Here is a 25,069-nt window from a genome sequence, read left to right as displayed (position 1 = left end):
GGAGGAAGAAGAAGTTTATAAGAGACAGGATTAATTTGACACAAAATTTTGAAAGGACCAAGATAGCGTGGTCCCAACTTGTAGCTAGGGACACGGAAGCGGACATATTTAGCGGAGAGCCATACCTTGTCTCCAGGGGAAAAAACGGGGGGAGCTCTTCTTTTCTTATCCGCGAACCTCTTCATGCGTGAAGAAGCCTGTAAGAGAGAATTTTGGGTCTCTCTCCATATAATGGAAAGGTCACGAGAAATTTCATCCACAGCGGGCAGACCAGAGGGCAAGGGGGTAGGGAGGGGGGGAAGAGGGTGACGGCCGTACACCACAAAAAATGGGGATTTGGAGGAAGATTCAGAGACCCTGAAGTTATACGAAAATTCGGCCCATGGAAGGAGATCTGCCCAGTCATCCTGGCGGGAGGAAACAAAATGTCGCAAATAATCACCCAGGATCTGGTTAATTCTTTCTACTTGTCCATTGGACTGGGGATGATATGCAGAGGAAAAATTTAATTTAATCTTGAGTTGTTTACAGAGAGCCCTCCAGAATTTAGACACGAATTGGACCCCTCTATCCGAGACAATCTGCGTAGGCAACCCGTGAAGACGAAAAATGTGTACAAAAAATTGTTTAGCCAACTGAGGCGCAGAAGGAAGACCAGGAAGAGGGATGAAATGTGCCATTTTGGAGAATCGATCAACGACCACCCAAATAACGGTGTTGCCACGGGAAGGGGGTAAATCAGTAATAAAATCCATACCAATCAGAGACCAAGGCTGTTCGGGGACAGGCAGAGGATGAAGAAAACCAGCGGGCTTCTGGCGAGGAGTCTTATCCCGGGCACAGATAGTGCAGGCTCGCACAAAGTCCCCAACATCCGTCTCCAGAGTCGGCCACCAATAGAAGCGGGAGATGAGTTGCACAGATTTCTTGATGCCCGCATGACCTGCGAGATGGGAGGAGTGACCCCATTTGAGGATTCCGAGGCGTTGGCGTGGAGAAACAAAGGTCTTTCCTGGAGGAGTTTGCCTGATGGAGGCAGGAGAAGTGGAGATCAGGCAGTCAGGTGGAATGATGTGTTGCGGAGGGAGATCAACTTCTGAGGCATCCGAGGAACGAGAGAGAGCATCGGCCCTAATGTTCTTATCGGCAGGACGAAAGTGAATCTCAAAATTAAATCGGGCAAAGAACAGAGACCACCGGGCCTGGCGAGGATTCAGCCGTTGGGCCGACTGGAGGTAGGAGAGGTTCTTGTGGTCGGTGTAGATAATAACAGGAAATCTTGATCCCTCCAGCAGATGCCTCCATTCCTCAAGTGCTAATTTAATGGCTAGAAGCTCTCGATCCCCGATGGAGTAGTTCCTCTCCGCTGGAGAGAAGGTCCTAGAGAAAAAACCACAAGTGACAGCATGCCCGGAAGGATTTTTTTTGTAGAAGAACAGCTCCAGCTCCTACTGAGGAGGCATCAACCTCCAATAGGAAGGGTTTGGAAGGGTCAGGTCTGGAGAGCACGGGAGCCGAAGAAAAGGCAGACTTGAGTCGTTTAAAGGAGTCTTCTGCTTGAGGAGGCCAGGACTTGGGATCAGCATTTTTCTTGGTTAAAGCCACGATAGGAGCCACAATGGTAGAAAAATGTGGAATAAATTGCCTGTAATAATTGGCGAACCCCAAAAAGCGTTGGATAGCACGGAGTCCGGAGGGGCGTGGCCAATTTAAGACGGCAGAGAGTTTGTCTGGATCCATCTGTAGTCCCTGGCCAGAGACCAAATATCCTAGAAAAGGAAGAGATTGGCATTCAAACAGACATTTCTCAATTTTGGCATAGAGTTGGTTGTCACGAAGTCTCTGAAGAACCATACGGACATGCTGGCGGTGTTCTTCTAGATTGGCAGAAAAAATTAGGATATCGTCCAGATATACCACAACACAGGAGTATAACAGATCACGAAAAATTTCATTGACAAAGTCTTGGAAGACGGCAGGGGCATTACACAGTCCAAAGGGCATGACCAGATACTCAAAGTGTCCATCTCTGGTGTTAAATGCCGTTTTCCACTCGTCCCCCTCTCTGATGCGGATGAGGTTATAGGCGCCTCTTAAGTCCAATTTAGTGAAGATGTGGGCACCTTGGAGGCGATCAAAGAGTTCAGAGATGAGGGGTAAGGGGTAGCGGTTCTTAACCGTGATTTTATTAAGACCGCGGTAGTCAATGCAAGGACGTAGGGAGCCATCTTTTTTGGACACAAAGAAAAATCCGGCTCCGGCAGGAGAGGAGGATTTACGGATAAAGCCCTTTTTTAGATTCTCCTGGACGTATTCGGACATGGCAAGAGTCTCTGGGGCAGAGAGAGGATAAATTCTGCCCCGGGGTGGAGTAGTACCCGGGAGGAGGTCGATAGGGCAATCATAAGGCCTGTGAGGAGGTAGAGTCTCAGCTTGTTTTTTGCAGAAAACATCCGCGAAGTCCATATAGGCCTTAGGGAGACCGGTTACTGGAGGAACCACAGAGTTACGGCAAGGGTTACTGGGAACCGGTTTTAGACAGTTCTTGGAACAAGAGGACCCCCAACTCTTGATCTCCCCAGTGGACCAATCCAGGGTTGGGGAATGAAGTTGAAGCCAGGGAAGTCCAAGGAGAATCTCCGAGGTGCAATTGGGGAGGACCAAAAGTTCAATCCTCTCATGATGAGATCCGATGCTCATAAGAAGGGGTTCCGTGCGGAAACGTATGGTACAGTCCAATCTTTCATTATTTACACAATTGATGTAGAGGGGTCTGGCGAGACCGGTCACTGGGATGTTGAACCTGTTGACGAGAGAGGCCAAAATAAAATTTCCTGCAGATCCAGAGTCCAAGAAAGCCACTGTAGAGAAGGAGAAGGCAGAGGCAGACAACCGCACAGGCACAGTAAGACGTGGAGAAGCAGAGTAGACATCAAGGACTGTCTCACCTTTGTGCGGAGTCAGCGTACGTCTTTCCAGGCGGGGAGGACGGATAGGACAATCCCTCAGGAAGTGTTCGGTACTAGCACAGTACAGGCAGAGGTTCTCCATACGGCGTCGTGTCCTCTCTTGAGGTGTCAGGCGAGACCGGTCGACCTGCATAGCCTCCACGGCGGGGGGCACAGGAACAGATTGCAGGGGACCAGAGGAGAGAGGAGCCGAGGAGACGAAACGCCTCGTGCGAACAGAGTCCATATCTTGGCGGAGTTCCTGACGCCTTTCAGAAAAACGCATGTCAATGCGAGTGGCTAGGTGAATAAGTTCATGTAGATTAGCAGGAATTTCTCGTGCGGCCAGAACATCTTTAATGTTGCTGGATAGGCCTTTTTTGAAGGTCGCGCAGAGGGCCTCATTATTCCAGGACAATTCTGAAGCAAGTGTACGGAATTGTACGGCGTACTCGCCAACGGAAGAATTACCCTGGACCAGGTTCAACAGGGCAGTCTCAGCAGAAGAGGCTCGGGCAGGTTCCTCAAAGACACTTCGGATTTCCGAGAAGAAGGAGTGTACAGAGGCAGTGACGGGGTCATTGCGGTCCCAGAGCGGTGTGGCCCATGACAGGGCTTTTCCGGACAGAAGACTGACTACGAAAGCCACCTTAGACCTTTCAGTGGGAAACAGGTCCGACATCATCTCCAGATGCAGGGAACATTGGGAGAGAAAGCCACGGCAAAACTTAGAGTCCCCATCAAATTTATCTGGCAAGGATAAGCGTATCCCAGGAGCGGCCACTCGCTGCGGAGGAGGTGCAGGAGCTGGCGGAGGAGATGACTGCTGAAGCTGTGGTAGCAACTGTTGTAGCATAACGGTCAGTTGAGACAGCTGTTGGCCTTGTTGCGCTATCTGTTGTGACTGCTGGGCGACCACCGTGGTGAGGTCAGCGACAACTGGCAGAGGAACTTCAGCGGGATCCATGGCCGGATCTACTGTCACGATGCCGGCTGGCAGGTAGTGGACCCTCTGTGCCAGAGAGGGATTGGCGTGGACCGTGCTAGTGGACCGGTTCTAAGCCACTACTGGTTTTCACCAGAGCCCGCCGCAAAGCGGGATGGTCTTGCTGCGGCGGTAGTGACCAGGTCGTATCCACTAGCAACGGCTCACCTCTCTGGCTGCTGAAGATAGGCGCGGTACAAGGGAGTAGGCAGAAGCAAGGTCGGACGTAGCAGAAGGTCGGGGCAGGCAGCAAGGATCGTAGTCAGGGGCAACGGCAGAAGGTCTGGAAACACAGGCAAGGAACACACAAGGAACGCTTTCACTGGCACTAAGGCAACAAGATCCGGCAAGGGAGTGCAAGGGAAGTGAGGTAATAAAGGGAAGTGCACAGGTGAAAACCCTAATTGGAACCACTGCGCCAATCAGCGGCGCAGTGGCCCTTTAAATCGCAGAGACCCGGCGCGCGCGCGCCCTAGGGAGCGGGGCCGCGCGCGCCGGGACAGAACAGACGGGGAGCGAGTCAGGTAGGGGAGCCGGGGTGCGCATCGCGAGCGGGCGCTACCCGCATCGCGAATCGCATCCCGGCTGGCAGCAGGATCGCAGCGCCCCGGGTCAGAGGACGTGACCGGAGCGCTGCAGCGGAGGGAGTGAAGCGAGCGCTCCGGGGAGGAGCGGGGACCCGGAGCGCTCGGCGTAACAAGCCCCAACCCTCCTGAGAGACACAGACCACGTGGTTTATATCCTGCACTGATGAGTCATTCTCCCTTCAGCTTGGAGGTGTGTGCTGCCTTAGTCAATCGGACGCAGTGTATCTCTCTGCTCACAGAGCCAGAGGGTTGGGGGCTGCTCTCAGAGAGGGAGCTGTGATGAGCTGGGCAACAGTGCGAACAGAGAAGCAATGGCTGCTGGGAAATGTAGTATTCATGCTGAAGAAGGGAAGGGAAGGATGGCAAAGGATATCAAGCAGCCAGAGAAGACAACAGGGGCCACAGGAGCCATGCATATGAGGCAGGATCATTTACAGGGCACATATCCAGGTAGTGTGGTGGCTTTGGAGCTTTTTTTCTCTATATGTACTTCCCTGGAGCACCCCTTTAAGAATTGACAGACAGACATAAATCTGCTTTTGCCCTACAACTTATTTATCATGGAACACTATGGATCTTTTACCATGGTTTTGATTAAGAAGCTTCTCTTATTACAAACTATAGGGTGTAAACCCACATCCAACAACCTCCAAACCAGATGGTATTATCATTATCCCAACACCCACTACTAAAATAAGCTGCAGGCATCACCATCAATGGGACGGAGTCCAGAAAAGCCACCGCTGATGAGAAGAGACGTATGTGCTCCACATGGCTGAGGTGAATCTGAAACGCAGTGGTCTCCAAACTGTGAACCTCCAGATGTTGCAAAACTACAACAGCCAGCATGCTCGGACAGCCGTTGGCTGTCCGAGCATGCTGGCGGTTGTAGTTATGCAACATCTGAAGGTCCACAGTTTGAAGTCCACTAATTTAAGGGGTATTCCAGGAAAAAACTTTTGTTTTTATATATATATTAACTGGCTACAGAAAGTTAAACAAATTTGTAAATCTTTTCTATAATTTTTTTAAATCTTTCCAGTAGTTATCAATTGCCGAAGTTGAGTTGTTCTTTTCTGTCTGACCACAGTGCTCTCTGCTGACACCTCTGTCTGTCTCAGGAACTGTCCAGAGTAGGAGCAAATTCCTATAGCAAACCTCTAAAGCTTCGGACAGTTCCTGAGACAAGCAGAGGTGTCAGAAGAGAGCACTGCTGTCAGAAAAGAACAACTCAACTTCAGCAGCTGATAACTACTGGAGGGATTAAGATTTTTTAATAGAAGTAATTTACAAACCTTTTTAACTTTCAGGAGCCAGTTGATATACATACATACATATATATATATATATATATATATATATATATATATATATATATATATATATATGTTTTTCCTGGAATACCCCTTTGATAGATTTCGGGATATACAGCAGTGCCGGTGGTGAAGGATATATACAGCTCTTCCACTCATGCGCATAACTATAGGGGGTGCAGAGGTAGTGATCCCACTGGGGGCCCTGGTACCTAAAGGGGACCCCAAGGCCCATCTGCCCCATAAGAGACCAGTATCATAAATGGCACATGGGGCCCCGTTGAAGATTTTGCATTAGTGCCCAGTTACACCTCTGCTTCTGCTCCATGCTTTCGATAGGCAAGAAAATGATCTCAGCTCCAAAAGGCACCAGAGACGCTGACATTTAGGGAAGCTTCCTTCCATTAGGTGGTGCTATTTTTTTTCTTTCTGGAGGAAAGCTAATTTGCATATCTGTCCCAGGAAGACTATCTATACCAGCTGGTGGTCTTCGAAGGAGAAACAATACAACCCCCCCCCCCCCCCCCCACCCCAATAGGCACATCTCATTAAGTCGGTCGGTACCCTGCTCTGTTTTGATGGGGCAAGAACTGAAAATAGCTGTCTACACATTGGTGCCTCTTTATCTTGGAAGGAAGACTCTGACGTGTAGGGAAGCTTCCTTCCGATAGGTGGCACTAGTTTTTTCCTTCTGGGAGAAGGGCTGTTCTTATCAGTGGTCCCAGTCCAGCCACTGAGAAGGAATGGATGTCTACATGGAGGGCAGGTGTTCGGGAGCTGGTGCCACAACACCAGATCAACGGCTGCACTATTGAGGCCTGTTCCCTCCGGGTCTGGTCATCGGGCCAGGGTACTTTTAATGCCTTGGGGAGTGGTGACCCTGAGGTGCTGAAACTCACTGGGTCCAGGGGAGGTGTGCGTTGCCATTAGGTTCCTCACCTCCCTGCAAACCCTGGACATTCCTGCATGGCCAGGATGCCATTGGTATATGGCTCTTCCGGCGGATTCTTGGGCTATTGCCCAGGTTGACGCCGGGAGCACTTATGGTCCACTAGCAGCTTCGTCAAAAAAGGGGCATTGAACCTGGACCCTTGCAGGTGCCTTTTGGCCTAGAGGGGAAGGGTGGTTTTGTTGTGGGGCCTCTCTCCTTTCAGAGAAAGGCTTTGTGATGGACCGCATCCTTGTGCACGTTTTTTTGAGTGTATCACGTTTGCACTTTTTTCTTGCACTTGGGTGATAGAGAGCACGTTCTTCAGCTCTTAGATAAAAAATGAAAGGGACATTGAAGCCAGACCCTTACAGGTGCCTTCTGGCATGGAGGAATGGGTAGGTTTGTTGGGGGGGGGGGGGGGGGGGGGGGGCTCTTTTCTTTTGGAGAAGGGCTTGTGATAGACTGCATCTTAGTACACTTTTTTTGTGTGTGACATGTTTTCTTGCACTGGGGTGAACTGAGCACAGGAAGCATTGCCTGTGAGTGTCCCTACGCCAACTGGTGGTCTTCGAAGAGAAAGACAATACACCCTGCCCCCAAAAGGTACATCTCACTAATTCAGCCAGTACCCTGCTCTGTATTGGTGACTCAAGAACTGTCTACTCATGGGTGTCTCCTTATTTTGGAAGGGATTCTGGTTTGGCTTAAATTCCTAGTCATGTTTCAAGGCTTATTAAATGGTCAGAAATTGATTTACAGGGTAACTACCTATACGTTTAGACAGTACTTTTTTTTTTTAATGGATAAGTGCAAATTTACATACCATTTCCCATGTAACTCTCCACATACCAGCTGGAGGTTGCCACAAGGAGAAACAATACCCCCAACAGATGGTGAAGAGAAAATTTGGGCACCCAACATCAGAAAGAAACATATATATATATATATATATATATATATATATATATATATATATATTTATTATTTACTTAATTTCTTAATCTATAGAAGGAAATTTCCATGAACTACTTAAAATGAATAAATGATCGCCTTTTCCTGCCTAGGTAAAGGCCCCACCGGTCACCAAGTGAACCCAGAACAATGAAAGGATTCCCAATCCATGTGTTTCTTGGATTAGCCGACTGACATGCCATCCTAAATCTCCTGGAAGAAAAAAAGAGAGACTTTTTTACACCTCCCATGTGTTTGCAGCAGTCTGTTTGCTCTTTCACTTGGGACAGACTTAGACCACATGTGTTTACTTTATCTCTTCTGTTTCAGGGGTCACTAGGGTGGGGGGTCTACAGTCATAGAATGCAGCCAGCAAATAACTGAATGGAAGCATATGTGTGAGCCGGAGAACATCCCAGTGGCCATAAAATGGTGACATCTATTGTATAGCTGCTAGAATGGCGCATTCCAAGCAAAGAATTTTAGAAAAGTCAATGCAAGAAATGGTGGCATCTTATATACCATTTCTGCAATTTATTTGTCCTGCTAAACTATCTGCTTATCTTATCCAATATATATATATATATATATATATATATATATATATATATATATAAATATATATATATATATATATATATATATATATATATATATAGTGGATAAGCAGATAGTTTAACAAACGGGACATATATATATATACATTTATTATTTTTATTATATTATATTATAATATATAATATGTTATCATCCTTATTACTAATATGTGTGTGTATATATATATATATATATATATATATATATATATATATATATATAGCCTCTCAAGTACAATATCACTTATCGGACACTTTCATGAATTACCTCAAAATCGAATGCATTATTCAGTTGCCCATAACAGCCAATCAGATTCCAGAAAAGGCCTCTGAATCATGAAACCTGGATCAGTTGCTATGGGCAACTACGCCATTGTCCCTCTGCACAGGTTTCGAGGAATTGATCCTATGTCTTATAACAAGCCTTTATCCCTTGCTGTCCCTATACCTGTCCTCTACTATAATACTGTATATAACAGCTAAATAGTGCCGTCTAGCTGTGCACCCCGCCATCCCATTTGGCCCGGCTTGCTGTTTCCTTGAGGCTGCCAAACTATTTTTCCCAAATCCAACATGACATCACTGGGATAAGATTTTTCCATATAACGTACAGTATATATGGGTCGACCCCATCATACGCTTGGACAGCCTTACCTTCCGTTCCCAGTTCTGCACAAGTTGTCTCCGAGCTGCGGACCTCTAGCTGTTGCAAAACTACAACTCCCAGCATGCCCGGACAGTTGATGGCTGTCCGAGCATGTTGGGAGTTGTAGTATTGCAACAGGTGGTGGTCCGCAGTTTGGAGACCTAGGTTATGGGAGTATATTAGGCTTGGACAGCCCACAGTTTCCATATCTTATTCTACACGTTTTAGGATAGTGGTGGACTATAAAACTACAACTCCCAGCATGCTGGGAATTGTAGTTTTGAAACAGATGGAGGCACCCTGGTTGGGAAACACTGCACTAGGATCAACTGCACTCAACACGGCCACCAAAATGCAGACCTTCAGCTGATGCAAAACTACAACTCCCAGCATGCCTGGACAGCCTTTGCCTTTTTTGGGCAATGCCATGGTTAAGATGATGTCCATTCTCCACCAGGTCCAGATGGCATTCACCCCTGTGTTCTAAAGGAATTAAGTAATGTAATAGACAGACCCCTATTTTTTATATTCAGGGACTCTATAGTGACAGGGACTGTTCCCCAGGACTGGCACATGGCAAATGTGGTGCCAATATTTAAAAAGGGGTCAAAAGGTGACCCCGAGAATTATAGACCTGTTAGTTTAACCTCCGTTCTATGTAAATTGTATGATGGTTTTCTTAGGGATGCTATTGTGGAGTATCTTGATAAAAATAAATGTATTACCGCATATCAGCATGGCTTTATGAGGAATCGGTCCTGTCAAACTAACCTGATCAGCTTTTATGAGGAGGTGAGCTCCAGACTGGACCAGGGGCAATCGCTGGATGTCGTATATCTGGATTTTTCCAAAGCATTTCATATGGTGCCACATAAACGGTTGGTGCATAAAATGAGAAGGATTGGGCTGGGGGAGAATGTGTGTAAGTGGGTAAGTAACTGGCTCAGTGATAGGAAACAGAGGGTGGTTATTAATGGTACTTATTCTGATTGGGTGACTGTTACTAGTGGGGACCACAGGGGTCAGTCTTGGGTCCTGTCCTATTTAATATATTTATTAATGACCTTGTAGAGGGGATGAATAGTAAAGTAGCAATCTTTGCAGATGATACTAAATTCTGTAAAGCGGTAAACACAATAGAGGACAGTGCACTGTTACAAATGGATCTGGATAGGTTGGAGGATTGGGCTGAGAAGTGGCAGATGAGGTTCAACAATGATAAATGTAAGGTAATGCACATGGGGAGGAAAAATCTGGGCTGATATTATGTATTAAATGGGAGAACACTTGGGATGACTGACATGGAAAAGGATTTAGGAGTCTTAGTTAACAGTAATTTTAGCTGTAGTGATCAGTGTCAGGCAGCTGCTGCCAAGGCAAATAAAATCCTGGGGTGCATCAATAGGGGCCTAGATGCCCAGGACAAGGAAATAATACTACCGCTGTATAAATCACTAGTCAGACCACACATAGAATACTGTGTAAAGTACTGGTCAGACCACACATAGAATACTGTGTACAGGACTGGGCACCAGTGTACAAGAAAGATATAGTGGAGCTGGAGAGGGTTCAAAGACGGGCAACCAGGGTAATACGGGGAATGGGAGGACTACAGTACCCAGAAAGATTATCAGAATTGGGGTTATTTAGTTTAGAAAAAAGAAGGCTTAGGGGCGACCTAATAACTATGTATAAATATATCAGGGGGCCGTACAGAGATCTCTCCCATGATCTATTTATACCCAGGACTGTATCTATAACAAGGGGACATCCTCTATGTCTTGAGGAAAGAAGGTTTCTACACCAGCACAGACGGGGGTTCTTTACTGTAAGAGCAGTGAGACTGTGGAATTCTCTGCCTGAGGAGGTGGTCATGGGGAACTCTGTATAAGAATTTAAAAGGGGTCTGGATGCATTTTTGGAGAATAATAACATTACAGGTCATGGATTCTAGATTTATAGGGACAGAACGTTGATCCAGGGATTTCTTTTGATGCCATATTTGGAGTCAGGGAGCAATTTTTACCTCTAGTATGAGGGTTTTTTGCCTTCATCTGGATCAACTCAGGGAGCAATTTTTACCTCTAGTATGAGGGTTTTTTGCCTTCATCTGGATCAACTCAACTCAGTAGGGACTCATTAAGGTTATAGGTTGAACTTGATGGACTCCGGTCTTTTATCAACCTTATGAACTATGTTACTATGTTATATGATCCTATCACTAGGTCTCCAATCTGTGGACAGCCTTACCTTCCATTCCTGATTCCACACAAGTTGTCACCAAGCTGCAGACCTCCAGCTGTTGCAAAACTACAACTTCCAGCATGCCCGGACAGCCAAAGGCTGTCCGGGCATGCTGGGAGTTGCAGTTTTGCAACAGCTGGAGGTCCACAGTTTGGAGAGCTAGGGTATATGAGTATATTAGGCCTGGATAGCCTTAGCTTTCATTCCTTACTCTACACATTATAGAACAGTGGTAGACCTCCAGCTATTTTAAAACTACAACTCCCAGCATTCCCAGACAACCGGTAGTTGTCTGGGCATGCTGAGAATTGTAGTTTCGCAACAGCTGGAGGCACCCTGTTGGAAAACACTTTTCTAGGGTCAACATCAGACTCGATTTCTTTTTTTTTTTTCTTAAGGGTACATTCACACGGGTGGATTACCTGCAGATTTTCCTTTTCTGCTGTGTATCTGCTGCTGAAAATCCGCATCGGATTTTGCTACTATTGACTTCAATGGGTCCGAAGGAAAATCTGTAAATCTGCCTCTATGGCGGATTTTCTGCTGACCCGTTGAAGTCAATGGTAGAAAAATCCGCTGCGGATTTTCGGCAGCATATACGCAGTGGAAAGTCCACAGATAATCCGCCCGTAGGAACGTACCTTTACTCAACACTGCCGTCCTAGGCAGTGGCCATGGCCACCTAATGGAAAATAAAGCCCTTATTAGTTTACTGCATCTTAACCAAAAAAACAAACAAACAAAAAAACTCAGAATTAAAGAATCCCCCAATAATAAAAGTTACTCAATGAATGAACTTTTTTTTTTTTTTTTTTTACTTCACAACCATAACATGTGTTCCCATCTATTGGCTCTATCTTTGGCAGTCGCCCATTTGTAGTGTGAAATCAGTCAAGGGGCGAAGAGGAGGGGAGCTGACTTCATCCCGAGGGTCTCGGTCTGAGGGCCAGCTGGCCACATGCGAAACACACTGCAAAGTAATCATCTCCAGTAAAAGAATAGAAGTAAAAAAAAAAAGTAAAAAAAAAAGAAAGAAAAAGTAGAGTAACGTCTGGTTGTAGGCTACAAGACGCCCAACTATTTCTCATGGCCGTGTAAAGGCCCTAAAATCACACATGCTACCGAAGAAGTGGTTGTGGTCTGCAAAGAGCGCGGACATAGGGGCCCTTGGAGGACAAATGTGGAATGCTCACTCTCATTCTAGAAAGGAATCAATTGAGAATTCAGCTCAAAGGGACATTCTAAAAAATCCGCATAGCACTCATATTTCAGTGTCAGCTACAAGTCAGAGGTGCAAGGAGCCCTAAACACGCCCCTCGGCCATGAAAGGGGAGACAAGCCTGAGGAGAAAGCCAGGCCCTGTTCCCTCTGCTGCTGTTTTTCTAAGCAAAACCCTGAGTGTCTGCTCCTCCAACCATTTCACCTGCTGATCCCTGGGACTCAACTCAATTCCAGTTTTTTTTTTTTTTTTCCGAAAACCAACCTTCCCCCCCTTCTTCATCCCACTCAAGTTTATTTAATCATTTCGCTTCAGCCTGGATTCATACCTCCAAACAAAGTGTCAATTGTGCGCTTCTCTTTTCTGCTACATTTTTAACATTTCTATGTTATTTTTTACCGCCGGAAAAAAAAAAAAAAAAAGGAAAAAACGTTGGCAAAAGGACAAAACGCCATTTAATCCGACTCTCCTCTGTGTTAAAGGGTCTAGTGTCTGCCTGGAATCATACTAGGAGGGGAAAAAAATGGGGGCTGGTGGGAGTTTATGTAAACTTTGCTCCCCCCTCTTTTTTTTTATTCTACATATGGTGAATCTGGAACAAATATAGCGATTCAGAAACAATCGCTGCAAAAATGTTGAACCTTTTTTTTTTTTTTTTCCAGAGCTATAAACAATGGCGCTCCTTGGTAAGAAGTCTACTCATTGTGGCTGCAGAGTAAACCTGCGCAAAAGGGGATTGAGATACAAGGGGCGTAGTGTGAGCGCTACGGAATAGGTTGGTGCTATATGAATAGCCATTGAGATGTTTCCCAGATGGGAATGTTAATACAAGAGCCATGGTGTGTGCAGTCAGTGCACAGCACTACGGAATATGTTGGCCCTATACGAAAATACCGAAAATACCTTTCTCAAATATGAGTTTTAGATAAGAATTGGTGCATTCTGCGCCAAGCACTACGGAATATGTCGGCGCTATACAAATAGCAGACGACACATTTCTCACGTGTCCTTTGTATATAACATCTACTTAAGACTTTACCTATCCAAACATTGAATTCTGATACAAGAGCCACAGTGTGTGAATTCTGTGTACAGCGCTACAGCATAGGTCGGTGCCATTCAAATAGTAGAGGATACAGTTCTTAAAAGTAATTCTTTTTACAAGACCCATAAGGTGTGCAATCTTTGCACAGCGCTACAGCATAGGTTGGTGCTATACAAAGAACAGATGATACAGTTCTCTCGTGTATAAGAGATGTACTTTACACTATACCTGTCCAAAAAGTGAATCCAGATACAAGGGCCGTGCTATGCGAATCCTGCATACAACTCTATGGCATAGGTTGGTGCTATACAAATAGCAAATGATACAATACTTGTGTATAAAGATGTACTTTACACTATACCTATCCAAAAAGTAACTTTTGATACAGTGCATTCTGTGTACAGCGCTACAGCGTAGGTTGGTGCTATTCATATAGCAGATGATACAGTTCTCTTGTGTATAAAGATGTACTTTACACTATACCTATCCAAAAAGTAACTTTTTGATACAGTGAATTCTGTGTACAACGCCACAGTGGAGGTTGGTGCTATTCATATAGCAGATGATAAAGTTCTTAAAAGTAATTCTTTTGATAAGACCCAAAAGGCGTCCAATCTTTGTACAGCCCTACAGCGTAGGTTGGTGCTATTCATATAGCAGATGATACAGTTCTTAAAAGTAATTCTTTTTATAAGACCCATAAGGCGTGCAATCTTTGTACAGCGCTACAGAATAGGGTGGCGCCATACAAATAGCAGAGAATATGTCCCTCATGTGTCCTTTTCCTATCAGATATATTAATAAGAAGCTGAGAACAAGACATTATAATATCAACAGATTTTCACTGTTTTCTACTTAGCAACATATTGAGCTCTGCTACATCTGTACTCTACTATTCCAAACTGTATTTTTTATTTTATTTAATTTTTTTAATTTAGTTTTTACTTTCTTCTTTCTAGCTATGTCTCATTTTAGGTGTTATTAGCTTCGTGTCTCCACATGTCTGGGATCCTAAGGGGCCTTACTATAAGTAACCCTTTATAAACACCTACAGGATAGAGTTACACGCACATCTTAGGTGGAGTGGGTTATGGATTGTACAAAGTTACCATTTACTTGTCAGAATAAAGCAAAGAAATGAGAAGAAAAAAAAACCATAACTTGTTACAATGTATCCCAAGTGCTGCAGATGAAGAAGAAGAAGAAGAAGAACATCTGCTATCAATTTCAGGGCCTGTTGCATGTGGTTTGGGGCCTGTTTGGACCACAGAGAGTTAACCTGCTCCAGATCTGATTTCAAGTGTGAATAATACCATAGAATGCAGGGCAGGGGTATTGACCCTGACTTTAGAAAATAAATGTAATTTGACTTATTCAGTCTCCTTTTTTTTTTTTTTTCTTAAGACCTGTGTGCAAGTGGCAATTTCTGTAGGAAACTACTTTAATGACAGGGATGGGGAACTCATAGTTCAGGCTCTTTACAATCTTCTCTGTCCTACTAATTCAGAACATACAATTATCTGCCCCGAAAACCACAGAACATTCCTAAAAGTAGCAGACAAAGGAAATCATGCATTACCAGGTCTGTGTCTAGGAACTGGAGAAAGCCTTATGGATGCCTGTAGCCCAGTGTTTGGTGCCTCCAGATGTTGCAAAACTACAACTCCCAACATGCCTGGACAGCCTTCGGCTGTCCAGGCATGCTGGGAGTTGTAGTTTTGCAAGACCTGGAGGCCCCCTGGTTGGAAAACACTTCTATAGCCCCTACAACTGGGCGACGTTCCCCCAAATATCTTGGATCTTTAATAGATAAAAATTCCCCTTCCCATCAATATGTCTCCTAAAATACAATGCAAACGATATATTACAACATATAACTACCTGCACCTACACCTACAGATGTAGCAGAGCTGAAGGTGCTATTAAAGATCCAAGAAATTTGGGGGAACGTCTCCCAGTTGTAGGGGCTATAGAAGTGTTTTCCAACCAGGGTGCCTCCAGATGTTGCAAAACTACAACTCCCAACATGCCTGGACAGCCTTTGGCTGTCACAGCATGCTGGATGGTGTAGTTTTGCAACACCTGGAGGCACCCTGGTTGGAAAACACTTCTATAGCCCCTACAACTGGGGGACGTTCCCCCAAATATCTTGGATCTTTAATAGATAAAAATTCACCTTTCCATCAATATGTCTCCTAAAATACAATGCAAATGATATATTACAACATATAACTGCCTGCACCTACACCTACAGATGTAGCAGAGCTGAAGGTGCTATGTTCTCCAGCACATCAGTATATATATATATATATATATATATATATATATATATATATATATATGATTGTGGTAATATAATGAGCCAAAGGACTAACTCGGCTCTACTACAACTGTACATTGAAATTACTGGTTAAAACATATCCCTAAATGGCCTAAAGGGGAAATGAAAAATGACTAGAGAGGAATTTGGCCTTATGGGTGTATAAGTAAAATTCCTGTATAGTTAATATAGGTGGCGGATGGGGATATGCAGAGCGCAGGGACCTTGTCACACTGCTAATCTGTCCTGCTCAGGATCATATGAGAGGATTTTATTTCCTTTCTAGAGTATAAAGAATCCTCAGTTCACCTTTTGCTGCTGGAGCTTGGTGAATGTGAGAGACCAGAAGAGGGCAGAAGGCAGGCAGCATGCACACTACACTACTGTGTGCACGACCAGTCCTACTAGACAAATATTGCCACAACTACCATATAGGAGCCCTGCACACAGTGCCCCCATTATATCGCCCACTGTGGGGCTCTTGTTGGCCATGCAGCTTGTTATACAGAATCTCACCACTAAATGCAACGTGTCCTCCTGCCTGTAGGATGAAATATGCTTAACTTCTGGTTAAGATAGAAAGCTATATGATATACAGGAGAGAGAACTATATACTATACAAGATAGAGAACTATATGATATACAGGATAGAGAGCTATATGATATACAGGATAGAGAGCTATATACTATACAAGATAGAGAACTATATGATATACAGGATAGAGAACTATATGATATACAGGAGAGAGAACTATATACTATACAAGATAGAGAACTATATGATATACAGGATAGAGAACTATATGATATACAGGAGAGAGAACTATATACTATACAAGATAGAGAACTATATGATATACAGGATAGAGAACTATATGATATACAGGATAGAGAACTATATGATATACAGGATAGAGAACTATATACTATACAAGATAGAGAACTATATGATATACAGGATAGAGAACTATATGATATACAGGATAGAGAACTATATGATATACAGGATAGACAGCTATATGATATACAGGATAGAAAGCTATATGATATACAGGATAGAGAAGTATATGATATACAGGATATAGAGGTATATACTATACAAGATAGAGAGCTATATGATATACAGGATAGAGAGCTATATACTATACAAGATAGAGAACTATATACAGTACTATACAGGATAGAGAACTATATGATATACAGGATAGAGAACTATATGATATACAGGATAGAGAACTATATGATATACAGGAGAGAGAACTATATACTATACAAGATAGAGAACTATATGATATACAGGATAGAGAACTATATGATATACAGGAGAGAGAACTATATACTATACAAGATAGAGAACTATATGATATACAGGATAGAGAACTATATGATATACAGGATAGAGAACTATATGATATACAGGATAGAGAACTATATACTATACAAGATAGAGAACTATATGATATACAGGATAGAGAACTATATGATATACAGGATAGAGAACTATATGATATACAGGATAGACAGCTATATGATATACAGGATAGAAAGCTATATGATATACAGGATAGAGAAGTATATGATATACAGGATATAGAGGTATATACTATACAAGATAGAGAGCTATATGATATACAGGATAGAGAGCTATATACTATACAAGATAGAGAACTATATACAGTACTATACAGGATAGAGAACTATATGATATACAGGATAGAGAACTATATGATATACAGGATAGAGAACCATATGATATAGAAGATAGAGAACTATATGATATACAGGATAGAGAACTATATGATATACAGGATAGAGAACTATATGATATACAGGATAGAGAACTATATGATATACAGGATAGAGAGCTATATGATATACAGGATAGAGAACCATATGATATAGAAGATAGAGAACTATATGATATACAGGATAGAGAACTATATGATATACAAGATAGAGAACTATATGATATACAGGATAGAGAGCTATATGATATACAGGATAGAGAACCATATGATATACAAGATAGAGAACTATATACTATACAAGATAGAGAACTATATGATATACAGGAGAGAGAACTATATACTATACAAGATAGAGAACTATATGATATACAGGATAGAGAACTATATGATATACAGGATAGAGAACTATATGATATACAGGATAGAGAACTATATGATATACAGGATAGATAACTATATGATATAAAGGATAGAGAACTATATGATATACAAGATAGAGAACTATATGATATAGAAGATAGAGAACTATATGATATACAGGATAGAGAACTATATGATATACAGGATAGAGAGCTATATGATATACAAGATAGAGAACTATATACTATACAAGATAGAGAACTATATACTATACAAGATAGAGAACTATATGATATACAGGAGAGAGAACTATATACTATACAAGATAGAGAACTATATGATATACAGGATAGAGAACTATATGATATACAGGATAGAGAACTATATGATATACAGGATAGAGAACTATATGATATACAGGATAGAGAACTATATGATATACAGGATAGAGAACTATATGATATACAGGATAGAGAACTATATGATATACAGGATAGAGAACTATATGATATACAGGATAGAGAGCTATATGATATATAGGATAGAGAACTATATGATATACAGGATAGAGAACTATATGATATACAGGATAGAGAACTATATGATATACAGGATAGAGAACTATATGATATATAGAATAGAGAACTATATGATATACAGGATAGAGAACTATATGATATAGAAGATAGAGAACTATATGATATACAGGATAGAGAGCTATATGATATACAAGATAGAGAACTATATGATATACAGGATAGAGAGCTATATGATATACAGGATAGAGAACTATATGATATACAGGATAGAGAACTATATGATATACAGGATAGAGAACTATATGATATACAGGATAGAGAACTATATGATATACAGGATAGAGAACTATATGATATATAGAATAGAGAACTATATGATATACAGGATAGAGAACTATATGATATACAGGATAGAGAGCTATATGATATACAAGATAGAGAACTATATGATATACAGGATAGAGAACTATATGATATACAAGATAGAGAACTATATGATATACAGGATAGAGAACTATATGATATAGAAGATAGAGAACTATATGATATACAGGATAGAGAACTATATGATATACAGGATAGAGAACTATATGATATACAGGATAGAGAACTATATGATATACAGGATAGAGAACTATATGATATACAGGATCGAGAACTATATGATATACAGGATAGAGAACTATATGATATAGAAGATAGAGAACTATATGATATACAGGATAGAGAACTATATGATATACAGGATAGAGAACTATATGATATACAGGATAGAGAACTATATGATATACAGGATAGAGAACTATATGATATACAGGATAGAGAACCATATGATATAGAAGATAGAGAACTATATGATATACAGGATAGAGAACTATATGATATACAGGATAGAGAACTATATGATATAGAAGATAGAGAACTATATGATATACAGGATAGAGAGCTATATGATATACAGGATAGAGAACTATATGATATAGAAGATAGAGAACTATATGATATACAGGATAGAGAACCATATGATATAGAAGATAGAGAACTATATGATATACAGGATAGACAGCTATATGATATACAGGATAGAGAACCATATGATATAGAAGATAGAGAACTATATACACTTAGCCTGATCTACATCTTGACTTTCACCCCCATCAGGCTAGGGAAGGTATTCAGATTGCTTATACAATGGTGCACATTTCTGCAAGGCATGCTTAACATTTTACAACAAAACAACAGGATTCTGCAGATACAACCAGTGTCATTCAAGTAATAAAGAAGATATCTATGGAGATTGTGGTTGTTAGAGACCCATCACATCTAAACACTGATGTATCATAGTGGGAGCTAGACATTAAAAAATAAATAAATAAATGAATAAATAAATAAATAAATATAAGTATCAAATAAAATATTGATTCATTATTGATACAATTGGAAACGATTTACTGTCATTGTAGAATGAGTTCGAAGAGTGGCATGTAACCCCTAAACCAGATTTAGTTAACCCTATAGATGCTTTTTTTTCAGTCTTACTAAACTTATGGAGGGGGAGATGCTGTAAAAGCTTTATTCACAGCTAAAGTGACTTCACCATAGACATTATACACATTAGACTAGAGATACATCAGCACTGAGCTGTGCAACTACAAGTACCAGCAATGGAAGGTTTGGAGTTCTATAGGAAATCCAATAAAGCCAAGAGGGCATCATGGTATTTGTAGTTCCACAACATTTGATGGTTTACAGAATACAATTGCTTGCAGGATGCAGTGGAGGATGCTCATGGATCCTATCATGGAGATAACTATATTAAAGAATATAAAGTCTCAGGGAGTGAGTGGTTCTATAGAAGTATTCTCTACATCAGTGTTTCCCAAGCAGGGTGCCCCCAGCTGTTGCAAAACTACAACTCCCAACATGCCCGGACAGCCGAAGGCTGTCCGGGCATGTTGGGAGTTGTAGTTTTGCAACAGCTGGGGGCACCCTGCTTGGGAAACACTGCTCTGCATTTAGGAGTATTCCTAGATTGGGGCTGCACTGTGAATTTGGTGGGGTCTGTGTGTCTGGTTCCACCCCTCTCATAGACGTGTCTGAATGTGACATCCCCTGGGGGGAGGAATTCCTAGCACAGAGGTATCATTGCAGAGAAAGAGAGAGAAAAAAAAAATCCACCCTTCTCTCCCTGTCCATAGACACCTAACGGACCACCATCACCTTTATCTCCCACCCATAGACTCAAAAGGGGACCCTTTTAATGCACCTGCCCTATAATGCCCTTACTGATTGGGACTGACATGGTTTTTACAAATATATATATATATATATATATATATATATATATATTTTTTTTTTTTTTTTTTTATAAGAAGTGCCCTTTTATTTCTACTTGAACCCCTGGCCCCCCAAAATGTCTATGCACATCAATCTCCCACCCCCAGGACAGGATGAGCTGCACTCACACAGGACCATCCAGCAGTATGAGGATCAGAGTCCTCTCCTATGTCCTGAGACCTGCCACCTGTGTCCCTATACTGCTACCCCCCTCCTTGATCTCTGGAAGCGGCCCCCACCTTCCCATCAAATGAATGAACTCTACGTGCAGCACTCAAAGTGAATGCATCCAGCCATGGGACTCTTGTAGCAGACGATCATCCTCATAAGGCTTACAACTTTCTCTCCAGGTCTGTAACATTTCTTGGGTAAAGATGGAAGATGTCATGGAGGGGGGCCCAGCTGCCCCCCATATTTTTTTGATCTTTTTTTTTTTTTTTTTTTGTCTTACCTCCTCTGACCTCTGCAGCTTGGAAAAGGAAAGTCAAAGTGATGAGAATTAGGGAGCTAAGGGATGAATCCCACAACCTCCTTTTCGTTTTCCACCTTGTGTTCCACCTCTCCATCTCCAACTCCAAAAAAAATGGGAGCAAACCTCCCCCCCCCAGATGATAAAAGAATCTCAGGGTTCAATCTAGAGCACCAGCTCCTTTCCAAAAAAAGTCCAAGAGGTGATCACTACACAGCCATAAGGAGGAGGAAGAAACCCAAAAGTCTGACAGGGGGAGGGGGGCTTGGGGTAGCTTTTCTTCTCCTTTGCCCAGCTGAGATGTGTTCCTCCCCAGTCCCCTGCCTGCAGACTGAAGAAGGTATGAGGGCTTTAATCAAAATGCAAACCTCTCTCTCTCCTCCTAAAGTCCCACCGTCAGAGGGTTGGGCTAAGACCCCTCTGCTGGGTCTCCAGGCATTCTCCAGCCTTCCTCTGCTTGGCAAATAGTATTCAGCTTCCAAAAATCAAAGACCCTCCCCATAGACAGGACTCTCCAGGTTGGTCCGGCCCCATCTCCCACCCTCCCAAAATAGAGGGCTCCAGCTATATTTGTTCAGAGGGATGGAGGAGAGGGTGACAGCTCCTTCTGGTCTTCCTGTGCACAGTCCTGAGTCTGCACTGAGGAGAGTCACCCCCTGGATTACCACTTCTCCTGCACAGGATACAACTTTCCCACTGCACCAGCTGCTACTTGCACTTGGATAGATACAATGTTTCATTACTACATCCCACACACTTGTTCTTTTATTCCTTACCTGATACACACAGTACATTGTATGTCATTCCTGTATATTAGTGTTTCCCAAACAGGGTGCCTCCAGCTGTTGCAAAACTACAACTCCCCGTTTCATTACTGCATCCAACACACTTGTTCTTTTATTCCTTACCTGATACACACAGTACATTGTCATTCCTGTATATTAGTGCTTGCCAACCACGGGGCCTCCAGCTGTTGCAAAACTACAACTCCCCATTTCATTACTGCATCCAACACACTTGTTCTTTTATTCCTTACCTGATACACACAGTACATTGTCATTCCTGTATATTAGTGATTCCCAACCACGGGGCCTCCAGCTGTTGCAAAACTACAACTCCCCATTTCATTACTACATCCCACACACTTGTTCTTTTATTCCTTACCTGATACACACAGTACTTTGTATGTCATTCCTGTATATTAGTGATTCCCAACTACGGGGCCTCCAGCTGTTGCAAAACTACAACTCCCCATTTCATTACTACATCCCACACACTAGTTCTTTTATTCCTTACCTGATACACACAGTACTTTGTATGTCATTCCTGTATATTAGTGTTTCCCAAACAGGGTGCCTCCAGCTGTTGCAAAAATACAACTCCCCGTTTCATTACTACATCCCACACACTTGTTCTTTTATTCCTTACCTGATACACACAGTACTTTGTATGTCATTCCTGTATATTAGTGTTTCCCAACCAGGGCGCCTTCAGCTGTTGCAAAACTACAACTTTCAGCATACCCGGAAAACAGCATCTCTGTAGTGTGAACACAGCATGAACCTTGCAGAGCAGTCTATGAGTTACAAAGCGTTGGTATGTCATTGTTCTCCAATCAGGGTGCCTTCAGCTGTTGCAAAACTACCACTCCCCATTTCATTACTGCATCCCACACACTTGTTCTTTTATTCCTTACCTGATACACACAGTACTTTGTATGTCATTGCTGTATATTAGTGTTTCCCAACCAGGGTGCCTCCAGCTGTTGCAAAACTACAACTTCCAGCATGCCCAGACAGCAGCATCTCTGTAGTGTGAACACAGCATGAACCCTGCAGAGCAGTCTATGAGTTACAAAGCTTCATATATCGTTTTCCAACCAGGGTGCCTCCAGCTGTTTCAAAACTACAACTCCCAGCATGCCCAGACAGCCTTTGGTATTACAATACAGGACATGTGGGTGAGATTTAAAAAATTGGAGTTGAGAAAATGCATTTATTTGTAAATATTATTACCAACCAGTGGTCTCCAAACTGTCTGGGCATGCTGGGAGTTGTAGTTTTGCAACATATGGAGGTCCACAGTTTGGAGACCACTGTAATTGACTCTTTACATTTTGTAAATATACATTGATACATACGGGTAGTTCTTACAGGGTACAGATTATAGTACAGGATGCGCAGATTAGATTTTAAAGAAGTATTCTGTGTTTAAGTAACTTATCCCCCTATACACAGGATGGGAGTTGAAGGGGAACCCCAGTACTGAAGTTCATATCCCCAATCCATAGGAAAGGCCATACATGACTGATCGCAGGAGTCTGAACACTGGGACCCCCGTGATCTCCTGACCGGCGCCCCACTCTCCTCAGTGGTGGTGACAGAGAAGTGGTCCACACACATCACTTGTGTATGTCCGGTTCTCATATAGACATATATAGATGTGGTTTGTGCACGGATTGGTGGTAGCTCCGTACATGAGGAGAGCTGGGGTACCGGGCAGGAGGTAGCAGGGAGTCCCAGCAGATAGGGGGTCAGTACTGGAGTACCCCTTTAAGTGTCAGATCACACTGGGTGTGACCTCTGGGACCCACCATGATCATCATATGAAGGCCCCCAACTCCTTTGTTTCGAATAGAAAGATGATTTGGCTCGGAGTAAAGCGCTCTCTTCGGCAGATCCATAAACAATGAATGGAGAAGGGACATACATGCAGGGACGGTTCTGCCTATAGGCAAAATAGGCAGCTGCCTACAGCACCCTCTTCATGGGGGGCACCACTCTACCTGCTGAAAGAAAGCTAACAACCATCCAGCATCTGATGCACCCACGGCTCATCCGAGGCACCGACCCAGCCAGAACCACCGTCACATGAGTGGGGGGGGGGGGGGGGGGGTTGTTACAGAGTGTCACCCCAATAATAAGGAGAATACATGAGGAGGAGGTTTGTTACAGAGTGTCACCCCAATAATAAGGAGAATACATGAGGAGGAGGTTTGATACAGAGTGTCACCCCAATAATAAGGAGAATACATGAGGAGGAGGTTTGTTACAGTGTGTCACCCCAGTAGTAAGGAGATTACATGAGGAGGGGGTTTGTTACAGTGTGTCACCCCAGTAGTAAGGAGATTACATGAGGAGGAGGTTTGTTACAGTGTGTCACCCCAGTAGTAAGGAGATTACATGAGGAGGAGGTTTGTTACAGTGTGCCACCCCAGTAGCAAAGTGATTACATGAGGAGGAGGTTTGTTACAGTGTGTCACCCCAGTAGTAAGGAGATTACATGAGGAGGAGGTTTGTTGCAGTGTGTCACCCCAGTAGTAAGGAGATTACATGAGGAGGAGGTTTGTTACAGTGTGTCACCCCAGTAGCAAAGTGATTACATGAGGAGGAGGTTTGTTACAGTGTGTCACCCTAGTAGTAAGGAGATTACATGAGGAGGAGGTTTGTTACAGTGTGTCACCCCAGTAGTAAGGTGATTACATGAGGAGGAGGTTTGTTACAGTGTGTCACCCCAGTAGCAAAGTAATTACACAAGGAGGAGGTTTGTTACAGTGTGTCACCCCAGTAGCAAAGTGATTACACAAGGAGGAGGTTTGTTACAGTGTGTCACCCCAGTAGTAAGGAGATTACATGAGGAGGAGGTTTGTTACAGTGTGTCACCCCAGTAGTAAGGAGATTACATGAGGAGGAGGTTTGTTACAGTGTGTCACCCCAGTAGTAAGGAGATTACATGAGGAGGAGGTTTGTTACAGTGTGTCACCCCAATAGTAAGGAGATTACATGATGAGGAGGATTGTTACAATGTGTCCCCCCAGAAGCAAGGTAATTA

The 25,069-nt window shown here is 43.0% G+C and overlaps 1 protein-coding gene across 3 annotated transcripts in view; it reads right to left on the bottom strand.

Annotated features, from left to right (window-relative positions):
- COL11A1 (collagen type XI alpha 1 chain) overlaps window positions 1-21,669 on the bottom strand; it is a 279,532-nt gene extending 257,863 nt beyond the window's left edge. For 2 of the 3 annotated variants that reach the window (XM_056523427.1, XM_056523431.1), the window contains exon 1: window positions 21,221-21,666. In XM_056523427.1, coding sequence (XP_056379402.1) covers window positions 21,221-21,335 — 115 coding nt within the window. In that variant the 5' untranslated portion in view covers window positions 21,336-21,666. Of the gene's footprint in view, window positions 1-21,220 lie in introns of all 3 variants that reach the window. The other variant, XM_056523433.1, reaches the window with a different exon arrangement.
- Between the last annotated feature and the right edge of the window lie 3,400 nt (window positions 21,670-25,069).

This window comes from Hyla sarda, chromosome 6 (genome assembly GCF_029499605.1).
Source record: "Hyla sarda isolate aHylSar1 chromosome 6, aHylSar1.hap1, whole genome shotgun sequence".
Classification (NCBI taxonomy): Eukaryota; Metazoa; Chordata; class Amphibia; order Anura; family Hylidae; genus Hyla; species Hyla sarda.
This window is presented reverse-complemented; position numbering and strand designations above follow the sequence as displayed.